The 23,490-nt window shown below is 41.2% G+C and overlaps 1 protein-coding gene and 1 pseudogene across 6 annotated transcripts in view; one reads left to right on the forward strand and one right to left on the reverse strand.

Moving 5' to 3' along the window:
- PHLDB2 (pleckstrin homology like domain family B member 2) overlaps window positions 1-23,490 on the forward strand; it is a 232,468-nt gene that overhangs the window by 90,554 nt on the left and 118,424 nt on the right. For 2 of the 6 annotated variants that reach the window (XM_061194159.1, XM_061194163.1), the window contains exon 2: window positions 7,103-7,259. In XM_061194159.1, coding sequence (XP_061050142.1) covers window positions 7,151-7,259 — 109 coding nt within the window. In that variant the 5' untranslated portion in view covers window positions 7,103-7,150. Of the gene's footprint in view, window positions 1-7,102; window positions 7,260-18,067; window positions 18,273-18,535; window positions 18,609-23,490 lie in introns of those variants that run through there. The other 4 variants (XM_061194160.1, XM_061194162.1, XM_061194164.1 and 1 more) reach the window with 4 other exon arrangements.
- On the reverse strand, window positions 12,840-19,458 carry LOC133093761 (protein enabled homolog; annotated as a pseudogene).

A 23,490-nucleotide genomic window follows, 5' to 3' on the forward strand; every position in this document is an offset into this window, starting at 1 on the left:
GAAACATTGTTATAATAATACAAACTACTCACAGGACTGTGGATTACCTGGTATAATGCCTGCAAAGAGCTTAGAACAGAGCCTGGCACATAGTCAGCAATCAATGTATATTAATTACCATAACTCTTCTCAGTTTTGTTTTGTTTTTTTCATCTAAAGTTCAGGAATAAGCAGAGGAAGAGCCAGAGAATAACACTGGGCATGAAGGCTTTATGAAACCTTGTGTAATAGTCCTAATGAATAGCTGTGGTTGCATTTATTACTGAGTTGCCAAGCATCAAAGAGTTGCTGACTGTTAATAATTAAGAGGGGGTGACGGGGTGAGTCATATTCTCTAGACCAATATTTCATAAAGTCTGTGCTTTTGGGTGTGCTATAGTAATATATGTTGCATCAAGAAAAAAAGTATGTTCTATACTCAAATAAATTGGAGAAATGCTGAGTTAAAATTAAATAGACTTTTCTTAAATGTATATGCCAATACGAGTTATGGCTGGCTAAGAAGGAGATATACAGAGCATCATTTCCCCAACTCTTAGGTTTTTATAGGGATCATTCTGCTAAACCAATGTGTAGAACACAACTTCTCAATGTTAGTCAAGGAAAAATCTCTTGGGAAACTTCTTAAAAATACATATTAGTGGATCCACCTCCATAGATTCTGATTAGAAATTCTGGTGTAGGGTTAAGGAATCTGTATTTTTTAAAAAAACTTCCAGGTGTCGCCTTGCCGCCAGGCAGCTCCGAAGAGTAACTGACCCCTCCCACAACCCCCTTCTCTCTTTCCAACCTATTCTGCGAAAAATGGCTCCCACAAAGAGGGGTAGCAAAAAAAGGGGGGGGGGATAATTCTGCCACCAAGGAGATGACTAGAAAATAGAAGATCAACATCCATAAACACTTCCATTGAGTCGACTTAATGAAGCATGGACCCCAGGCACTCAAGGAAATCTAGAATCTGCTGTTTATAAACAAACAAACCAAACAAAACACAAAAACCTTCTTGGGAACTCTCAATGTCATTATTTACACTAGCTCAAGAAAGCTATCTGGACTGAAGGAATAAGGAGTATCCAATAATATATCTGAGTAAGTTATCCAGAAAACATAATGAGGACAAAGATTCATCAAACAAGCATAGCATCACCGTTATCTACATACCTGTTATGCTTCCAAACACCTTCAGACAGTCGACTGTCAATGTGGATGAAAGCTAATGATTTGATTATCATAAAATATAATTAGGCAAAAGTAGTTGTAGGCTCTATGTATAAAGAAATTCAAGGAACTTCCCTCGTGGCGCAGTGGTTAAGAATCCGCCTGCCGATGGAGGGGACACGGGTTCGAGCCCTGATCCGGGTAGATCCCACATGCCGTGGAGCAGCTAAGCCCGTGCGCAACTACTGAGCCTGCACTCTAGAACCCGAGAGCCACAACTACTGAAGCCCATGTGCCTAGAGCCCATGCTCCGCAACAAGAGAAGCCACTGCAATGAGAAGCCCGTGCACTGCAGCGAAGAGTAGCCCCCGCTTGCCACAACTAGCCTGCGTGCAGCAATGAAGACCCAATGCAGCCAAAAATAAATAAATTAAAAAATAAATTGATTAAAAAATATGTAAAATAAAATAAAAACAAAGAGAAGTAAATCTAACAAAAAAAAGAAATTCAAATTACCGCCCCATGGAATTAGTGGTAATCTGACAGATTTCTAAGAATTCCTAACAGAACTTTGAGGCAGTCAGATTAGACTTTTTAAACCTACTTAGAACTCATATCTAACACAATGGGGATATTTGTGCTCTCTGTGTGCCTGTTTAAAATTTAATCTAGGAAAAAGCTCCCTAACTGAGATTTATTTGAAGATCAAAAGAGACCTGAGAATATGCTGATCTAAGAGATACACTGTTAAATCTAATTTAAGATAGTGTCTGAGACCATTTGGAAACAAGACAGTTTTTTCTTGTGGACATCCTAACGCAGAAGAATTTAGCAAAGAGTGAATGGTTATATATATTTCTACTTTTACAGTCTGCTTTAAAACTTTTATGGTAAAAATAAAAGAAGATAAAAGCATAACATCACTTCCAGGCATCTCTTTACCCACTCAGGCAGTTAATCATTCTATATGTCTGACAAGATAGCATTTGGTTGCGGTCACTCTCTGCCTTTTCCAGCACCCTTGGTGCAGAGGGGATGGGAGTAAGGATAAATTAGCCTATGAGAGGCCACCCATGCTGCACTCTTCCAGACTGGAAAAAGATAAAGAGACATGACCATTAAATGCAACACATGGTCCTATGTTAGACCCTATAAAGAATATTATTGGGACAATTGATTAAACTTGAACGGAGTTTGTGAATTCAGTGTTCGTCAATGATAATTTCCTTATTTTCATCCTTATGTTGTGGTTATCTGGAGAATGTCCTAAACTATTCAGGAGTGATGGGCACCAAATTCAAAACTTACCCCCAAATGGTTTCAGAAAGAATGTTTCTGTGTTATTCTTGCAGCTTTTCTGAAGTTATTCTGAAATTATTTCTGAAATTGTTTGAAATTATTTTAAAATTAACATTATCTTTAGCATTTAGAAAGACTACATTCATTTTATCGTTTGTGTTAGTTTATCGTTGATTTTCTCAGGTTCTCTAGGTAAACTACCAAATCACCTGAAAATAGTTTTACTTCTTTTAAGTAAATTCCTGTACCCCTTATTGTTTTCTCTTTTTAAATTCTGCTGGTTAATAACTCCAGGACAGTGTTCAATAGTAACAGAGATAGTGGACATTCCTGACTTTTTCCTAATCTTATTAGAAATTCCCCTAATATTACCCCATTAAACACAATTTTGGCTTTAAGAAATATGCATCATTTCCTATTTTCTTGAGCAATTTTTTTAAAATCAGGAAGCATCTTTCAAGAGCTTTTTTCTTCATCTAGGGAATAATCATGTGATTATTACTCTTACATCTACTAATGTCATGCTCATATTAATAGATTTCCTAATACTGAATCATCCTTGCATTCCAGAAATGACTCCCACTTGCTCATGGTACATTATCTTAATGTGGTATTGTGTCCTGTTTTTAAATGTTTTTTTTTTCCATAAATTTTTTTTTTTAATCAGTCGTCAATTTTATACACATCAGTGTATACATGTCAATCCCAATCACCCAATTCAGCACACCACCATCCCCACCCCACCGTGGTTTTCCCCCCTTGGTGTCCATACGTTTGTTCTCTATTAAATATTTAATCTAGTATTTTTGCATTGATATAGGATGATTGCTTGTAAACATATTTTCATGTTAGAATCACGTTCCTCTGTACTGTTTTTAGCAGAACAACCTCTATGAAACGGGGCTTGGTGGTAACAGAAATGATGTGGGAAGAGGTGTCAGGAAGAGATGGAGAGACCTGGCATTAGAGTCACACAGACCTTTGGGAGGTTTCTGGCCCCCTCCCCTTACTGACTGAGTGACCTTGGAGAAATTATTCCTGCTCTTCTACCTTCTATTTCCTCATCTGTCCAATAAGAGAACCATGGGTTGTGTGAGGACAAAATGATGTCTATAAAGACTCCAGTACAAACATACATAGATACAGAGAACAGAGTAGTGGTCGCCAGAGGAGAAGGGCACGATGGATGAAGGGGGTCAACTGTATGGTGATGATGGAAACTAGACTTTTAGTGGTGAGCACACTGTAGCGTATACAGAAGTCAGACTATAGTGCTGTACATGAAACTGATATAATGTTATAAACCAATGTTACCTCAATTAAAAAAAAAATACCAGTACAATGTCTGGCACAATGTAAGCCCACATAAACATTGGGATATTTTACTATAAAGAATTACTTTTCTTCTGCTGCTTCTCATATTATGAAAATAAAAGTAGTGTTAGGATATATGTAACCAGATATCATAGTTTCCTCAGGAGCCACTTAGTGCCTCAGCTTAAATGGTCCCCAGGATTCTGCTATGATTACCGAGCCCAGAGGAGATTAAGCAGACCGGCTTAGTGAGCCAGCTTTGTATTTTGTCCCTTCTTTTATAGTCACCCCATTCCAGACTAGAGGTTCGACGTAAACAGTAAGCGCCCTGTGGGGGACAGGGTGGGGGACTGTGAAGTGAATGGAAAAGGAAGATAAAATTTCTGGAACCCCTACTACATGCCAGGGGCTAATTTAGGTCTATTTGTAGTTAATAGGTGAGGAAAGCTGGCAGGTAGCGTCAAGATCTCAAAACCTGAGAGAACCAGCTTGGGGGTAGGGGTGGGTGTCGTCTCTCTATCTAAGAGTTGAGATTAGCTTTTGTTCTTTTCTTCTTACCCTCTCCAAGCAGAGGAGAAGGGAAAGATGCATTATCTCTGAGTTGAGCTCCTGGCTACTTAATCTCTCAGTCAGTGTTCTGAGCCTGGGGAAATCTCTCTGTACGGGGCTACGGTCATGCTTCTAGGACTCCTGAGTGTGGAGAGGGTAAGGCGAGTGCTAATTTTTTGATGCATTTATTCTACATCTCTTTATTAACTCAGAGATGAAAAGGCTGCCTACCACTCTAAGACTGGTAGACAGAGAACTGTGGGCGTGCTGGGGAGAAAGAAGTTGGCCTAAAGACACTGGCATTTGTGCTGAACCTAGAAAGTTGAAGCTAAATAGAAAAGCAAAACCTGTGGGAGACAGCAGAGTGCAGGTACTAAGAAACAGGCTCCAGACTGACCCAGACCGGGGGCTACATTTTGTTTCTTTCTTGTTGTTGACCTTGAACAAGTTCCTTATGTTTTCTGAGCTTTAATTGTATTGTCTGTAAAATGAGGGAAAAGGACCTAATATATATGGGTTTGTGGTGAAATTAAAGGAAATGATGCAGGGAAATCACTTAGCCTAGTGCCTGGCATGTGAGTCCTCAAAGATAATGGCTGTTATTATTATCTGGTCTTCAGTAGTGTTCCTCAGTCTTGCCTTTGTCAATAGTCCTTTCCTCAAGTTTCTTTTTTTTTTTAAACAGCTTACTGAGATATGATTCCCATAACATACAATTCATTCATTTAAATTGTAGAATTCTGTATTTTTAAAATACATTCATAAAGTTGTCCACAATGTATATTAGAACATTTTCATCAACCCCCAGAAGAAACCCACTGCCCATTAGCAGTCGCTCCCTACCCCTCCTCCAATACTCCCCACAACGAGCTCTAGGCAACCACCAATTTATTTCTGTCTTTATTTTCTGTATAGACTTGCCTGTTCTGGACATTTACTATAAATGGAATCATACAGTATGTGATCCTTTGTGACTGGCTTCTTTCACTTAGCATAGTGTTTTCAAGGTTCATCTATGTCAGACCATGTGTCAGTACTTCATTCCTTTATATGGCCAAATAATATTCCACTGTACAGATATACCATTTTATTTTACACATTTTATTTATCCATTCACCAGTTGAAGGACATCTGAGTTGTTTCTACTTTTTGGCTATTATGAATAGTGATGATATGAACGTTTGTATTCAAGTTATGTGTGAACATGTTTTCATTTCTTTTGGGTATATACCTATGAGTGGAATTGCTGGGTCTTATTGCAGCTCTGTGTTTACTCTTTTGAAGAACTGAGAGACTGTTTTCCCAAGTGGCATTTTACATCCCTACAAGCATGTTATCCTTTCCAACATGTGATATTATCTGTCTTTTACATTATAGCCAGTATAGTGGGTGTGAAGTGGTATCAAATTGTGGTATTGAAGTGCTTTTCCCTAGTGAATAATGTTCAGCTTCTTTTCATGTGCTTATTGGTCATGTGTATATCTTCATTGGAGAGATATCTATTCAGATCCTATGAGCATTTTGAATTTTAAGTTTTTTTTATATTCTAGATACAAGTCCCTTATCAGATACATGATTTGTAAATATTTTCTCCCATTCTGTGGGTTGTGTTTTTTCTTTCTTGGTATTATTTGTAGCACAAAAGTTTTTCAAGCCTCTTTTTAATGTAACTTATGGAAGTCTATATTTCAGCATTTAGCTCCTACAAAAATATTCCAGTTGGTAGACTTTCAATGGAAGAGTTGGCCTTGTACTTCATTGACAAGAGTGAAGCCCTCAGTATGTAAAAATCCTGTACTCTTAACTCTTTCCATCACACAGCTCTTGACCTACGTAGGTATCTATCCCCCTCTCCTTTCCTTTATTCATCCTCTTGAAATGAGGAATATGTATCCTAGTCAAGACCAACCCTCCAACTGTAAGATGACCTCGTCCCCTCCATCTTCTCCCAGGAACTTTAATATTTTAATAAAATATTTTAAAAAAAAAGATCTGCATCCTCCAAATATACATCTCCAGCCATGGCCATGATCTCTACCCTGCACTTCACTTGGATGATCTACAGATATCCCCCAACTCAACATGTCCAAAATTGAATTCCCCTCCTCACGCCATATCTTAGAGTCATCATGAAAATCAAATGAGAAATATTTGGCATAGTAAGTACCAAACAAATGGGAACCCTAACATGATGGCGGGACCACACCGTCTCTTGAGGCAGCCCTGAGTCTGCAGAGAAAACTGGACATATGAGAGCTGTGGGAGGTCTGACTTAAAGTAAGGAGCTCCATGGGGAGCTCTTAAGAACAAGGACATTGGTTTCCTTTTCTATAATATGAGATTTTGTAAAACTTAAATGCTATAATAAAGACAAAGCACCTAACATGCTGATTAATAATAAGCATGGGGTGAAAAATAGAAAATAAGCAACAACAAACCCCAAGCAGAAACTATGCTGAAAAACTGATTCTTCTCTTTGCCTAAATATTGCCCATTGATTGTTTGCCAGCATCCATTAAAAAAAAAAATCTCTAATTATTTTATCCAAAAGTGTGCTTTTGTTGGTGGTGGTTGGTGGTGGTTAGTGTTGATGGTGTGAAAGTTCTGTCATCCTGAAGGATAGTCAGCAGTGGGAATATAGGATGACCCAGGATATCTGTTTTTCAATTTCAACAGCAGTTAGTGTTTCCCAGATGTTAGCTCTGCTGACCTTCAGCTTTCAGAGGTCACCTCAGCTTCCAGCTTCCCACTCATGGTATCTCTCTTTTCTTGCTGAGCACAGGCTGGCATCGATCCCAGTTTCTCCTTTGAGATTCAGCAGAAGATCCTGATGGAGGAGGATAATGCCCAGAGAGAGGAGCCCAAGGAGGACAGAGCTGGTGACGGGCAACATGTCGTGAGATCTCCCTTTGTGTGCACTTCATCCTCAGAGGTTTTCAGTAAATATTTATGAGTACCTACTCTCTGTGATGCATATTGGGAATGACCTGGCATTTCCCAGTATAAACCCAGGAGTCCAGCAAACACCCGGAAGATAGGCTGAGGCTGTCAATTCTAGCCTGGAGCTTTGATCATGCGCTTACTTACCCCACTGAACACGTGCTGAGGTTTTGTTTGGACCAGATGCTGAGTGACAGGCAGGCCAAAGCAGCTGATGTGGAGAGGTCTTTTCCAGTGACTCATAAGTCATTCAAAGACCAAGATGCACACAAAAAGGGGTGGGATGGGATGCAGAGAGAAAGGCATGAAGTTTTAGGTGCTCTAGAAGAGCTGCTGATCCTGCTGTCTCCTTGCAGGGTCGGGGATGAGGCTCCAACTCAGTAGCTCTCCAATTCACAGGGCTCACAGTGCTGGTTGTAATCTTTGTAATGTGTTCCCCAGCATCAACAAAATAAATAGATTCATAAAGTGTGTATTTTCCTCATTATTTTTTAATATGCATCAGATGATCAGGTTACCAGGCGACGGGGAGGGGGTGCTCAGGGATGTGCTCCGGACCTGGTTTAGTTGACCTCACCAGGATTAGCTGATCACCTCTGCACTGCAAAGTCTTCTTCTAGTAAGGGAGGGTGATATCAAGCTAGATTTAATTTTTCATTTACTTATTGTGCTACATTTTAGACACAGGAGTCAAAATAGAAAGCTCCTGGGTTAGTGAAGGTTCTCCAGAGAAACAGAACCAACAAGAGATGTGTATGTATATAGAGAAATACATATATATATATTTATATTTTATATAATAGAGAGACAGAGAGAGAGTGCTAGAGATAGAGGTAGAGATAGACAGACAGAGAGAAAGAGAGAGAGTGAGAGGGTGGGTTAAAGACTTGTCTTACATAGTGGGGGCTGGCAGGGCTGAAATCTGCAGGGCAGGCCCGAAGGCTGGCAATTCAGGCAAGATCTGATGCTGTAGTCTTGAACACAGGTTCCGGGGGGCACGCTGGAAAGTGATGTAGTGTTTCTATGTTAAAATCTTGAGAATTCCTTCTTCTTTGGGAAACCTCTATCTTTGCTCTTAAGGTCTCAACTATTGGATGAGGCCCAGTCATGTTATGAAGGGTAATTTGCTTTACTCAAAGTCCATTGATTTAAATGCTAATCATATCTAGAAACACCTTCACAGCAACATCTAGTCTGGTGTTCTACTAAAAAACTGGGCACCACAGCCTAGCCGAGTTGCTATAAAATTAACCATCACAGCCCTCTAACCTGAGGGAGTTTATGTCTTGAGCAGAGATAGATGATAAAACAGGAAATTTGCAATCCAATAACATGAAGTACTTTAGCTCCTAACCAAGACCGGTGTGGAGTTAGGAAAAGCTTTCTGGAATGTGTGATTCCTGCACTTACTATTGCTGGTTATGAGGAAAGAGGTGAACGAATATGACACTTGTGAATAACTGCAAGTCGTTTATGATGATTGAAATGTCCCCTCCTTGCAGGGAGAGGGCAGAGGAAACAGTGAACTACTAGTTAGGAAAAAAACCTGGAGTAACCAGATGACTTACTTTTTTGTTTATTTGTTTAATGCTAAAACAAGGATTCTGGATTTATTTTATCTCACGTCTTGGAGAAGTCACTGAAGAATTCTTAAGCGTTGAAGTGATAAAATTAGATTTTCAGTATTCAAGACAAATTTATGTAATTATTCAACAAATAATTTATGGTATCTGTCACGTATGAAGTACTGGGGGAGGCGCTGGGCATATAATGGTAAACAATGTAGAAGTTCCTTGCCCTCACAAAGCTTAGAATTATAGGGGTGGGGGAGGTGAGGGAATGAGGGGAGAAAAAAAGACAAATAAAATAATTACAAATTTTAATTTGTGTTGTTGAGAACAGAGCCTTGATTTAGAAGCTTATCATTCCAATGTCTGCTTACTCCTGTCATCCCCGGCCGTCACATCCCTGCCATAAGTGCGAGCTTCAAATACTGAGTAATCCCTCAGCAACTGCCCTGTACCTCATTCTGTCCTTTCTTGTACTGAAGGTGGGAGCAGTTCGAATGGAAAACAAGGGATTGATATTTCCAATAGGATCAAAGCATTCAACTATTTACAGAATCATAGGGAATTTAACATGGATGCTAATAGCCCATGAGAGATAAAATTTTCTTTTGGAGACTAACTACCAGTGAATTATCCATTAGAAGTAATGTTGCCCTCCACCCATATGGATCCTTCAAAATTGTCTGTGTAAGGAATTCCCCATCTGGATCATCACTTCGATTAACTCAGGAGCCAGATAGGATGAAGGACAAAACTAGCTTGTGAGACAGGAAACCAATAAACCACATCAGGGCTTGTCTTGATAACATTGCCTATCAATGCTCAACAGACCAGAGGAATGAAGAGCATGTAGGTGATTTCCCTCCACCAGCACTCCAGCTGTTGGGGTCCTCAGACCTTATCAGGGCTTTTTGGAGAGGAACCAGTGGGAGAGCTACAGAAAGTTCTGCAAGCAGGGGTGGGAGAGAGGGAAGGAAATGCACTCTTTAATCATATCCGTATTTGCCTTCTTGACTAGCAAATTCATTTCAATACCTGTAACTTCCCTCTTGTGAGTTCTTGGGTTGATAGACCTTCTATAAAGCTAACTTTTAATATTAACATTAAAGGTATAGTGTATCTATCTACCCACATTAAATTTCTGGAGATTCTTATGTCAACCTTATAAATATAACACTTATACTTTGGAGATCAACCTCTTGAGACGAACAATAAGAGAAGAACCTTTTGAATAGAATTTCTTTTTGTTCCCATTTGAGAAACCCAGTAAATGAATTTCGATTACCTTCTTTAGGCATATTTGTAACTCATAGAAATGCCTAGTTCTTGTGAATAGCCAGACATTCAAATGAGTCTAGAAGAACTGTACCAGTCATAAGCATCACTATCTGTATCTCAGAAATAAATGCTTCAAACAACCACTTAGAACTCTTTGAGCACTGATGCTAAATATCTAGTCAGAGATGGGTGGTATGTAATAATGTTTTACTAGCTCTCTTAACAACTCCCCTGAGAGAAATTACCCCCATAATGTGAAATATTTAAGAAGGTCAAGCACAGATGGATAAAGAAGATGTGGCACATATATACAATGGAATATTAGCCATAAAAAGAAACGAAATTGAGTTATTTGTAGTGAGGTGGATGCACCTAGAGTCTGTCATACAGAGTGAAGTAAGTCAGAAAGAGAAAATCAAATACTGGATGCTAACGCACATATACGGAATCTAAAAAAACAGTACTGATGAACCTAGTGTCAGGGCAGGAATAAAGATGCAGATGTAGAGAACAGACTTGAGGACACAGGGGAGGAAGAGGAAGCTGGGACGAAGTGAGAGAGTAGCATTGACATATACACACTACCAAATGTAAAATGGATGGCTAGTGGGAAGCAGCTGCATAGCACAGGGAGATCAGCTAGGTGCTTTGTGATGACCTAGAGGGGTGGGATAAGGAGGGTGGGAGGGAGGTTCAAGAGGAAGGGGATATAGGGGTATATGTATACATATAGCTGATTCACTTTGTTGTACAGCAGAAATTAACACAACATTGTAAAGCAATTATACTCCAATAATGATATTAAAAAATAAATAAATAAAAAGGTCAAGCAAGTAGCACTAAGTCCCTGGTGACACAACTGGTTCACTGGAATATTAAGTCACTGAATTTCCAGTTCAACACTTGACCATAATAGTCAAAAGTTACCTGTTTCGTACTTATTTCTGTGAGAACTCAGGATCTGTAACTATGGAGTCATCCAAAGATTAAAAAATGGATGGCAGTCAGGAGTGGGCAGAAATTCAGTATTTTAACTGGTCCTTAGTGAAAATTCAATTGAGCAGCTTTTTCTTGGACTGATAGCTTTGTTTAACATATTAGGAAACAGAATCTGGACCACTTTATTGGAGTGTTTGAATTCTGTGGCTGGAGCTCATCTTTCTCTTTCATCCTACTCCTATATAATCAGTTTCCACTTCCCACATAGCCACTGGCTCTTCCTGTATTTGTCAAGCAAGGAGGAGCCAGTGCAAGTTTAGAGCAAGGAAATGACATAATTAAAATGGTATTAGACATAAAATCTAAAATTCAAGGCCCCATCCCTTCCCTCCCCCCAAGTCCCCCCCCAGCTCCCTCGATCTTATCTCCCAAGCCTCCCTCCATGTACTGTAGGTTCAGGCAGGCTGCATTACTCACTACTTCCCTAACCTGCCTTTACCGCCCAGCTGCTTTGTGCATGTTGTCTCCTCTGCTGGGAGGCTGTTCTTTCAATATGAAGGCCACACACGTTGTCTTCCCTGATAGACTCATTGGGCAGAGATACTCCTTCTCTGAACTCCTTTGTATCATTTTCTTTAGATTTTGTATTACATGATCACATTAGTTATATGCTAGGCAGTAAATTCCTTATGTATAGACACACAGTAAATGTCTTGTTTTATCTCCACTTCCCACCAATCCAGGCATATTGTGTGGAACAGAGTAGATGCTTAGTAAATCTGCCTCTGTGTTTAACATGCCCATGATCTGAATCTTGGCCGCTGCTCTGAGTTGTCAGAAGTCTCTAGTGCATTGAAGTCTGTATATATCTGGCACGTCAAACACTTATCCCTGTAAAACATGGCTCCAAAATAAATACATAAATTATAGTACAGTATATTATGTTATATTATATTATGGGGGAACTTGAATTCAAGGTATGAGATTACTGGAGGGATGGTGAAAGTCAGATGAAAGAAAAATTGAACAGGATCAACAGAGAAGAGAAACTGAGTTCCCAGCAATATCAAGGATTACCACTGATAGAGCATTGTTTTTTTCTGTGATGAGCAGATAAGCTACAAAGAAAACTCCTTGTTTTAAATCTGCCATGCAGGAAAAGTAGACCAACTCAGGGTTCTCAGATGATTAGAAAAGTAAACCAGATAAACACAGCTGGGATAGGTTAATCTAAAGGGGATACACACACACACACACACACACACACACACACACACACACACACAGAGCATCCTTTTCCTGCCTGATTCCAATACAAGCTCACAGAAAAAATTGAAGACAGATGCAGAAATTAATCAGATGTTCCAAATGTATTTAAATTATTCTCATAATTAGAGAGCCAGTCTTATAATAGTTTGAACATAAGGAAGCACATGGGGATAAATTTCCACTTTAATTTTGATTAATTTTCTGGTGTTAATTTGATGAGTTAATGTGTCATTTATACTTAATATACTTGAATATATATATATATATATATATATATATATATGAGAACACAGAGTAAAATCCAAGTACCCAATAAGATTATTGGAATAAGAATGCATTGAAGGCATAAAAAAAGAGTAGGAAGCAAAAATCTTTAGTACAATAATTTAATAACTTAATTTATAGTAGTACAATTATATTACATTATACATTATGATATAGTACATTAAATTGTGCTACTATATATTAAAAATTATAATTTATAATAGTACAATAATTTAATAGTAAATTTGACACTCTGCTTCCTTACAAACAGGATACAAAGGTAAATATTGGTTTACACAGTTTTCCTTAACAATGATTGCAAATCCAATGTGAAAATAGATGAAGATACCTTTTCTAAGAAATGAAAGTACTTGGACTTTTTTGAGAGAGAAAATTTATTCTAGCACTAAATTCTTTTTTTTTTTTAACTTTTAAAATTTTATTATATATATATTTTTATTTTTGGCTATGTTGGGTCTTTGTTGTTGCGCAGACTTTCTCTAGTTGCGTCAAACGGGGGCTACCCTTCGTTGAGGTGCACAGGCTTCTCATTGCAGTGGCTTCTCTGGTTGCAGAGCACGGGCTCTAGGTGCGCGGACTTCAGTAGTTGCAGCACACGGGCTCAGTAGTTGTGGCTCCCAGGCTTAGCTGCTCCGTGGCATATGGGATCTTCCTGGACCAGGGCTCGAGCCCGTGTTCCCCGCATTGGCAGGCGGATTCTTAACCACTGCACCACCAGGGAAGTCCCTAGCGCTAAATTCTAAAAGGAGTTTATGAAGTGGAACTCAACGTCTATAAGGCAGTACAACACAATGGTTGATGTCATTAATAACAGTTCCAGAAAAAGGCAAGTGTGGTTGGAAACTACTTGTTTGATGAGGACGTTATGCTAAGTGAAAGCCAGGCACAGAAAGAAAAAAACTGCATGATTTCACTTACATGTGGAACCTAAAAAAGTGGATTACAACACATAGAAGGTAGGTGTGGAAAGGTGGTTACCAGGGGCAAGGAGGCAGGGCTGGGGGTGGGGGATGGGATGATGTTTGTCAAAGGGTACAAAGTCGCAGTTAAAGGATAAATAGGTCTAGAGATCTAATATGACAGCATGACGATACTGTGTTGAATACTGGAAATTTGGTGAGAGCAGATATCAGGTGTTCTCATTATACACACAAAAAAGATAACTGTGAGAAGGTATGTTAATTAGCTTGACTGTTACAATCATTTCATTACGTGTATGTCCATAAAATACTCATGTTGTTTACCTTAAATATATACTATTTCCATTAAAAAAGAAAAGAATAAAAAAAAAAAAAGAAACTACACTTTGAGTAATCCCTGGGTGCTATCTCCTGTGCAAAGAGTGATGCCTACATTATCACATTAATTCATAAACATATGGGTTGGGTGTTATCAGTCCCATTTTCCAGAATAGAAGTATGGTTCTCAGTGAAGGTAAATAACACACTCAAATTACCTGACTGGTAAAGGGGCTGAGTCAGGGTTTAAACCCGGATCTCCCTGACTCCAAAATCAATGATCTTTCCACTGCACTCTACAAATAAAAACTTCTTGATTCTTTTTATAGGCATAATATTAAAGATAACTTTAGTATAAACAGTTGTTCCACAAATTGGACTGGAGTTGAGAATGACCAGGTTAACAGCTTCAAAGATTTTTTAGGTTATTACTGCAGAGAGAGGAAAAGATGTACAGATTCAGGACATGAGCTAATCAAGTCCAACCAGCCATTTGGAAAACTAATTCCAAATAAAATAATCCATAAATAATTCATTATATTACTGTGTGCAACACTTCACCTTTCCTTAGCTGAGAGGGGTGGCTAAAGAAAAGTACCATCAGGTACTGTAACCACTACAGATCCTAGAGAAGGGAACAGGGAAGGAAGTTCTGCTGTGTAGTTTACAACACAATATCCCTGGTGGACAACAGGGAATGGCAGACAGAGGTAGGTGTGGCTGGATCTGTGATTAAATAGGTGACTTTGTTTTAAAGAACCCAGGAAATGGAAAAAGTAGAAGGAAAGAGCTCAAGTCTTTTTATTTTTTCTTTCTATTTAAAAAAACACCATCGTAACTATAAAAAAATTCTGGTAATAACAATTATTGCAATAATAATAGGTGTTAAATTTTGAGCGCCTTCTATACATTTTAAGATGTTGGGGTCTGCTTTTCACATTTAATATAACCCTTGTACCTTGTTGATCTCTTCTATCTTCAGGTTGCTGTGGCATTATGAAAACTATTGAAAACCATACTAACTCATTGGAAGTGAGATGTTTTGCTGAGTTTAGTCACTTTAAAAAATCACATTAAATGAATACTCTTTGAGCCCCTTCCATGCATCAAGTCTTGGAGTGTGGTTCATGCAAATGTGAATAAAATGACCCCTCTAGCCTTCAAGGAGCTTGGCTATAGTGAAAGAGACAGAGATGTCAACAAATAAAACAAGACGGTGAAGGAAGGTCAATGAGGATCTTTTTTTTTTGGTCTAGTGATTTGGAATTACTCATTATACAGATGTTTTCTCTGATATCATTCCTATCTAGAGAAGAGGTGGAGGGGAGTATTGAAGAGCATGAACTCTAGAACCAGGCTGCCCTGTGTCCAATTCTGCCTCTACAGACTTACTAGCTGAGTGACCATTTACTTCTCTGTGCCTCACCCTTTTCACCTATAAAATGGAAGTAGTAACAGTACTGACCTCAAAGTGTTGTTATAAGGATTAAACTAATTAAGACTGTAGTATATTTGGACGAACACCTGGCACATACAGTAACTATTGCTCTCAATAACTGTTAGCTATATTTTCTTAGATATGAATATTGTCACCCTAACTATGGCCATTCTAGGTGTGCTGTGTTGGTAAACATTCTCCTCAGAACCTTAGAGGGAGAACGACTGTCTCTGAGATGTCTGTCTAGTCAGGAGTCTTGCTGGTATTGTTCCAGGCCAGGAAATGTTTGCACCCATAGTGCTTTGGGTCAAAGTCATTCATTTTTGAGCACCAACTACATGCCAGGCATCGTTTTAGGAGCACTGGAGAGAGCAGACAAAAATCCCTGCCTGCACAGAACTTACATTCTAGTAAGGAGAGTCAGATAATAAGCACAATAGAAAAATACATTTTATAATATGATAGAAGGTGATCATTCTGTCATTAAATATAATAAAGAAAGCTCACTAGTATGTGGAACGCCTTTTAAATTTTAAGTAGAGTGGTCAGGGTAGACCTGAGGAACATGGTGACGTTTGAGCAGTGTCTTAAAGGAAGTGAGAGAGTAAAGCTATACTGGTACTTGGGGTGGGGGAGGAATTCCAGGCAGAGAGTACAGCTAGCACAAAGGCCCTGGGATGGAAGCATACTGTCTGGGACTCTAATCCGGGAATATTGAGGAGGCCATTATGGCAGCAGCTAAGTGAGTGAAGTGAAAGAAGCAGGAGCTTAAATCAAAGAATGGCACATCACGTATTGTCCTTCTGGGCTGTTCTATAGCCTTTGGCTTTAGCCCTGATTGAGACGGGGACCATTGCAGGGTTTTGAGCAGAGGAGTGATATGAGTTGTCTCAATGTTTAAAACCGATCTCTCTGGCAGTGTGTTGAAAACTTCCTTCATGGGGACAAAAGTAGAAACAGGGCAAGGATAAAGTCAAGATGTGATGGTAAATTAGGGTGTTAATTAACAGTGGAGGTGGTTAAGTAGTTGAATTTTGGATTTATTTTAAAAGTAGAGCTGAAAAAATTTTTTCTGATGGATTGGATTTGAAATGTGAGAGAAACAGAAAAGTCAAGGATGACACCAAGCTTTTTGGCCTGATATGAGGAAAACTTCATTTGGCACAGGGTGACTGGAAGACAGAAGGAGGAATTTCAGGATTTCAGCGTCAGAAATGTTATGTGGGAGTAGCCTAGTAGGCATCTAACTGGGCAATAGCCTGGAGCCTGCAGTTCAAGAAGAGATGGTCAGGCTGGAGTTAAAATTGGGGAGTTATTACCACATATGTGATCTTTAGTGTCGTGAGATCACCAAGGGTGTGAGTGTAGATAGACAAGAGATCCAAAGTCCGAACTCTGCGGACTCTACTGCTCAGACACTGGGAGAAGAGAAGGGACCAGCAAGCAATCTTTTTCCCAAAGAAGACTGAGAAGGAGCAAGCAATGGAGCAGGAAAAAAAAAAAAAACATGAAAAAGTTGTGGAAGTCCAAATAAAAGTTTTCCAGGAGGAAAAAGTGTTCCACCATTGATTTCTGCTGATAGTTCGAGTGAGATGAGCCCTGAGAAAATGTCCAGTTTAGGAGTTTGACCTTGACAGGAGGAGTTCTGGGGGACAGAGTAGAAGCAAAAGCCCAATTGGAATAAATGAGTAGAGAAAACTTGGAGACAGCTTTTCTTAACAACTCTAAAGGAGTTTTGCTGTGGCTGAGCAGAAAAAAAGGGGCAAGTGGCTGGAGGGGTAAGTGGATTCAAGAGAGAGTTTTTGGTTTTTAAGATGGGAGAAATAACATGATTTTATGGCGATGGGATGATCCAATCGGGGAAACTGCTGGAGCATTTAAGTGTTGGATTGATTCCTGTATGTTTCTGTGGGGAAAAGAGCCAAGACAGGGGAAACTAATTCCTATAAAACACCAAGCAGTTCATAGGTGAGCCTTTCCTATAAATTAGAAGTCAGACTTTTACTTGCACAAATGAAAAGTGCATTATAAATAAGCTATTTGTTGAGTGCCTACTGAGTGCCACTCGTGGTGTCAGGGACTTTGTATACATTATCCGGAAGCTTATTAACCATCCTGAACATCAGCTATCACTGTCACTATACTGTTAATGACATTGTTGCTAGGAGCTAAAACGACTTGGGCAACCAAAGCCATAGTGATCATAAATTAGTCTGCACTTTATTGTGCTCTTTCTTGCTGTTGTGAGTTCCGCGAGGGCCGACGACCTGCCCTTTTGTAAGCCCAGAGATTCACCCAGAACTTGGAAGAGGTTCACTCACACTCATTCGTGCGTAGATCGACTGAGGCCGCCCTGGGTCCAGTTGGTCCCTTTCCGTGGAAACACCCGCCGTTCACATCAGCATTGTTTTCATTGGTTGCAGCAACGAGAAAAACACGTTGGAAAATATAGAAACTTTCAAGAGAAGTAACTGAAAGGAAATCAGTTCAAGTTAGTTTAAAATCCCCCGCTGAGGCCGTTCCCCAACAATTTTGCAAAACTGCTTTTCTGACGCATCAGGTACCTGCCCGCGGGCGAACTGTCGGGAGGAGGTGCGGTCACCTGGAGTTTCCCAGTAGAAACCTCACCGTCGGGCGAGGAAATCGTCGCTCGAGGACGTGTACCCACCCGCCCTCTTCCAGCTCATTAGGAAAGCCTGCCACAAGGTTTCTACCACGCGGCTGTAAACGCGGCTCCGAGGAGCTGGCGGCCCGTGATGGGGCGACCAGCCAGACCCCTGCTGCAGCAGTAAAAGCCCCAACTGCAAACTGCCTGGCAACTTCACTGCTCCGAGTCCCTCGGTGCCCGCCGCGGTGGTTACGAAGGGGGCCGGGGCACAGGACCGAGCCGCGCGGAGCCCACCACCGCGGCCCGAGGGGGACCGCACCCGGCGGCTGGGTGCCAGCAGCGCGCCTTCCCTCCCTCGCCCTGGGGACCCGGCCGCGCCGACGCGCCAGGTGAGGAGCAGGCGGCGGCCGGTGGGGTGGAAGGGGCCGCGCAGGCTCCGCGCGTCCGGGCCGCATCCCCCGGGCGCTGCCTCCCCCGCCGCCGAGTTGGTCGCCGCCCGTTTGCGCGGCCGAGGGTTGTGGGCGGAGAGGAGGCAGTGGCCGCCGGGGCCAGGGGGGGCGCGCTGGCTGCGCACCGCGCGTCCAGAGTGACCGGGCGGCTGCGGCTGGGGCTGCGGCGGGGCCGGGGTCCGGGGCCGGAGGGAGGGTGGGAGGGAGGCGGGGCGAGGGCCAGGCGAAGGCCGCTGGGGCCGGCGGAGAGCGGCGGCGCGGAGGGAAGATGAGACGGTGAGTGGGTGCCGGGGACGCAGAGTTTCTTGCTTCTCTTGTAGGCTGCAGGGACAAAAGCCTGGGCTGGGGTTAGCAGAGCCCGGGCTGAGCAGCCTCTGGGGCCCCGAACCCCAAGAATGGGTGGACCTCGGTTGAGAGGATCCTGGGGAGGGAGTGGCGGGGTGGAAGAGCAGCTCACAGAACGGTTGTAGGAAACGGGCGGGATTTGGGGGAGCCGGAGGCAACTTTTGCCGGGAAGTCTGGAATACCCAAGGAGAGAGGGGTCGGGATCTTGGGGCTAGAGCTGCTTTGTCGCCGTGGGCGGAGGAAAGAGAGTCCGCTGCTGGACGGTATGGGCGCGGAATTCAGAAAAGACCCCCTCCCCCAAATATCTAGCTAGCTGCCCTCCTGGCTCACTTTGTTTCAAGAGTGGGGCTCACTAGTTTGAACCGCCCAGAGACTCAAATTCCTATTTGGCCTTGGGTGCCCCCCAATTGATGGTGGGGCGGTCTCCGCACCCCTAGAGATAGCGGCTGGAAGTAGAGAATGTTTCGAACCCCTGTTTCACCCGCGCCCGGCACGGCCGAGGCGCAGCTGAAATGTTTGCCGGTACAGTGAATAACTTAGCTCTAGCAGTCATCACTTGTTAAAGCGCCGAGGACCTGGCTAACTCCCGCCACCGCCAGGAAATTAAAAGGCTGACAGGCTGTCGCTTCCAGACTTGGGGTTTCCTGTTTGAAAGAGCTTCGGAAGTCGAACCTGCTACCCATCTACCTTTCTCATGTAAAAGCGGGAACTGCGCCCTCAGCCTTTTATGTCGGTAGACTTGCCCGGGGCTGGAAATCCTCTGGCCTGGCCCTGCCCTCATCCCTAGAAGTCTTCCTTCTGCTGCTCTAAAGAAGCTCTCAAGAATTCTAGAATGCACAGCTAGTCACAGCCAGACGCAGCTGGGAGTGGAACTAGAAGAAGAGGCATAAAAATGTGGCGTGCTTTTAGTGTAAATATATGTCAGCCACATTTCCCTTCATTGTATGAATGTATTAATTACAGACATTTATTTTCAAGTATTGGACGTGTAACTTTAAGCTTCCTAGTTTGGCTTAATTTAGGCGTTTGAGATATGTCTCCGAGATACTAACATCTGAGTTCAGCTGGGAGAGGTCTAAATGAAGTTCACAGTTTCAGAGTGTTAGTTAAACTTTTGCCCTGAGAGCTCTTGAATTCTTGGTTCCTGGTAGGATAGCAACAGAGTAGTTGGATTTGGGATAAATAAACCTTTAGAGTCGCCCACTATTTTAATAGAATGGCTACATCCCTGGTACCATTGCCCTCAATTGTGTAAATATTTGTTTGAATAAAGAGCTAAGGTTCTTTGAAAAGTAACAGTTGTGTCTATTCACGATTCCCTTTTCATATCCTGGGCTTAAGTTATTTAAAAGGTTTTGTGTTTTATTTTATTGTTTTCGTTTTACATATTTAATGTGGAAATTTAAACATTATATGTACTTGAGAAACTCTGTAAAGTCCCCAAAACGTTTATAACTGGGGTTCCTTTTAAAGTGAGGGGGAATAGATCTTTTGCTCTTAGTTGACTAGGGTAGCCTTCACCTCCTGAGACCCAGAGGTTTGCAAATCCCAGCCTTTTTCACAAATGAGAAAATGAGATGTTTGGCTAGGAGTAGTCATAATTTCAGTTTGCAGGCTTCAATCTGTTTCATGCAACTGTCAGATGCTGTTCTTTTGGGCTGAGGACTGACTTTAGGGGGTGTCTCTTGGATCCCCATTTGAAGTGAGGGAGGAAAAGATACCTGGGAAATTCGCCTAAGAGCTTGCTACCTCCAATCTTAAAGAACACCAGACCAAAGCTGGAACTCTTTAGCAACCTTTTCAGGAATATTTTATTTACTGGCTTTTGCACAAGAGAGGGAAGAAAAAGCTGAAGTGATTAAACCCACCACTGGATTTTGCTGTTTTCTTCAAAGCCCTATTTTGAGGTCTGTACTGTATGCAGGGGTTGATTCTGGAGTGCACCAGAGGACTTGCTGTGAAAACGTGATTGCTTTTAAATACTTTTAAAGAGCAGTTGAGGTTATGACTTTGTATGCTAATTCTCAACCCTTGGCAGAAAGGCGGTTGGTTCTATGAATAACTTGGAAAGACAGTGGTTTTGTACATCTTCCAAGTGGAATACATGTGCTTTATAAATCTTACTGTTAGATCTTGATGTACTTTACTTATTAACTGTGTAAATGTCATCTATTTGAAACAAAAACAACTTTTAAGTGATGTGCTTTATTATAAAGCCCTGGTATACACAACAGCTGTGGTTCTGAATGGAGGCCGGTGGAGTGGGGGTGATTTGCTCCCCAGGGGTTATTGGCCAGTGTCTGGAAACATTTTTGGTTGTCCCAACTGGGGGCAGGGTACAACCCCAGTTGCCAACTGGGGCTGTCCTCTAGTGGGTAGAGGCCTCAGATGCTGTGTAATATCCTATAATGCACAGGACACACAAACAATGAATATCTAGCCCCAAACTCTTCACTAGAGTATTACCTTGAGGGCATATGTTAACAAGATTAGGGATCTTAATCTAATTTGGATCTTCAAGAAACTGACTGTATTCTTGCTCAACACAGAGAGACCTTTTTGTCTGCAGCAGATTCTTTTGTCCTTGGCATTAAGAGTCTTAATATACCATAGATGTGAAGGAACTTGTGTTCACTGACTTTGAGTTGGCTTAAAATTACAGAATTTTGGAGTGTTACAGTGCAAGGGAGCCTCAGAGATCACTGAGCTCAACCTTTTTGTTTTATAGACACAAAAACTGAGAGGCCCAGAGATAGTGACTGGTGAAGTCTCAAGTGTGTTAGTGACAGATGTTAGTTCTAGATACAACCCAGGATTAGAGAATTTAGAAACTGATATTCAGGCAAATGTAAGTTTTTAAAAAATGGGCCTGACCCTTTGTGAGAATTTAGAGGTCACATTCTCTGTGAGGAAATAAATAAACTCTTTGATGGGGGGAGGGTAGCATTAGCCATGGTGACTGTGGAGCATATGCCTGGGTGTGTCAGCCCCAAGAAGAACATAATTCTCTTGTGCGACCTGTGACACTCCACGTCTGATGCCTGCACCATCCTTCCCATGGCAAAGTGGGCAACAGATGGTTCCACATTCATAGCAGATGCTATGGTGCAAAACAGAACATTTGAGATTTTTTTGTCCCTCCCTGCCTTATGGGTTAAGAGTAGAGGGCATGAGTGGATAGGGTTGTCTTGGACAGAAGAGAGGATGAGAGAGGCCTCCTGAATACAGAGTTAAAAAAGACACCTGGCATATAAGGAAATGAGCATGCTTTGGGGCAGTTGTGAGGGATATTCGTAAGCTGATGAGTGGATATGTAAGATAAATGTGATATTTGCGTAGAACTTGGGTTAGGAATCTGAAGACATTTCAAGCTTGGCACTTCTTTGGGGGAATAGGGCAAAATAATAATGGGGGTAAAAGGAATCTCAGAAATCCTCTTATCTGAATCTGCTCACTTGGCTAGTGAGAACCTCCTAACTCCTGTTTCATTGTACTTTCTTGTACAACCCCCAGTCTGTATCTTTCCATCTGTTTACTTAGTGGGGAATAAAATGATAGTAATATAAAGTTTTTGTTCATTTTCTGGGAGAGTGTAAAAAGCATGTATTTGTGAATAGCTCTGCTTATAGAAAGGAGTTATCTCAAAGAGCTTTCGATGATCAGAAAAGTTGTGCACATATGGCCGCTCTCACATTTTACATTACTACGATTACCCATTAGGCCTGTGATTATGGATTTTAGTTGTGTGCTAAGTGGTCCTGCCATGGTAGTTATAATCCTCAAATCTGGGAGGTTCTGGAAATATAGGAGAATTTTTTAGTGTGCCTTTCTTGGAAGGGGTCTGAACCTCGCTGTGGTAGGTTCTTATCATTTTGACAACGAGCCAATGGGTGTACCTCAAAGCCGAGTACATAGTAGTATATTTAGAAATGATTCAGAAGTGATGACTTTTTAAAGAGGGCTGCTCTCTGCAGGTGCTGCAGTAAAGGGGTGTAGCACCCTTTTCATTATCACCTTTCGTGTAGTCATTCTTGTTACTTATTTTTCAGGTGATGGAAGAGAAGATGAGTTTGTTTTTTTATAATTGTTGGCTGGAAATATTTGATGGCATTTGATTAATGTGACTCTTATCTTTTGAAAGTGAATAAAACCAAAAAGGGTAGCTCAGGTTTTCAAATCCCTTCAAAATGAGTATTTAGTAAGGCAGAACTTGTTTCTGCCACCCAGAAATTCGAACCTTCTAAGGGTTAATTTGCAGAGTTGTTTTCATGATATTTAGGAATGTTTTTAGATGTTAAAAAGAAGGTTTGTGCTGTATCTGCTTTAAAGGCAAGATTGTTATCTATAGCAACTAATGATCAACAGGAGAAACCCAAGTATAAAAATCATTTTTATTAAAATTCAGTGGGAAGGCTAGGGGCTGGAGAAGCTTGCCATACAAAGAAACAGGTAAATAAGGTATAGAGTAACAGGCTAAGTTATATGGAGACTTTCTTGAGAGGTTTTTTACAAGAGATATTTGTTTTGCTTAGTGTGAGTGGGTTGAGTTTATTAGATGAACTCCTTTTCCTTACTTTGCAAATTAAGGGGAAGAAAAAGTTGTTCAGGCCTATATTTAATATTGCTACCTCAAGCAGGGTCAGCTTTTTCCAAGATTTGCTGCTAAATGTAGAGTTCAGTGGAAATCAGTGTTGATCATCTTAGAATATTTTGTTTGCATGCAGCATGTGACCTCTCCAGATGACGATGTGCTTGTGGAATCAGCATAAGGAATGGCAAAAAAGCTAAAAGTTACAGTCTTTCCCCTCGATTT

Source organism: Eubalaena glacialis, chromosome 6 (assembly GCF_028564815.1).
Source record: "Eubalaena glacialis isolate mEubGla1 chromosome 6, mEubGla1.1.hap2.+ XY, whole genome shotgun sequence".
Taxonomy (NCBI): Eukaryota; Metazoa; Chordata; class Mammalia; order Artiodactyla; family Balaenidae; genus Eubalaena; species Eubalaena glacialis.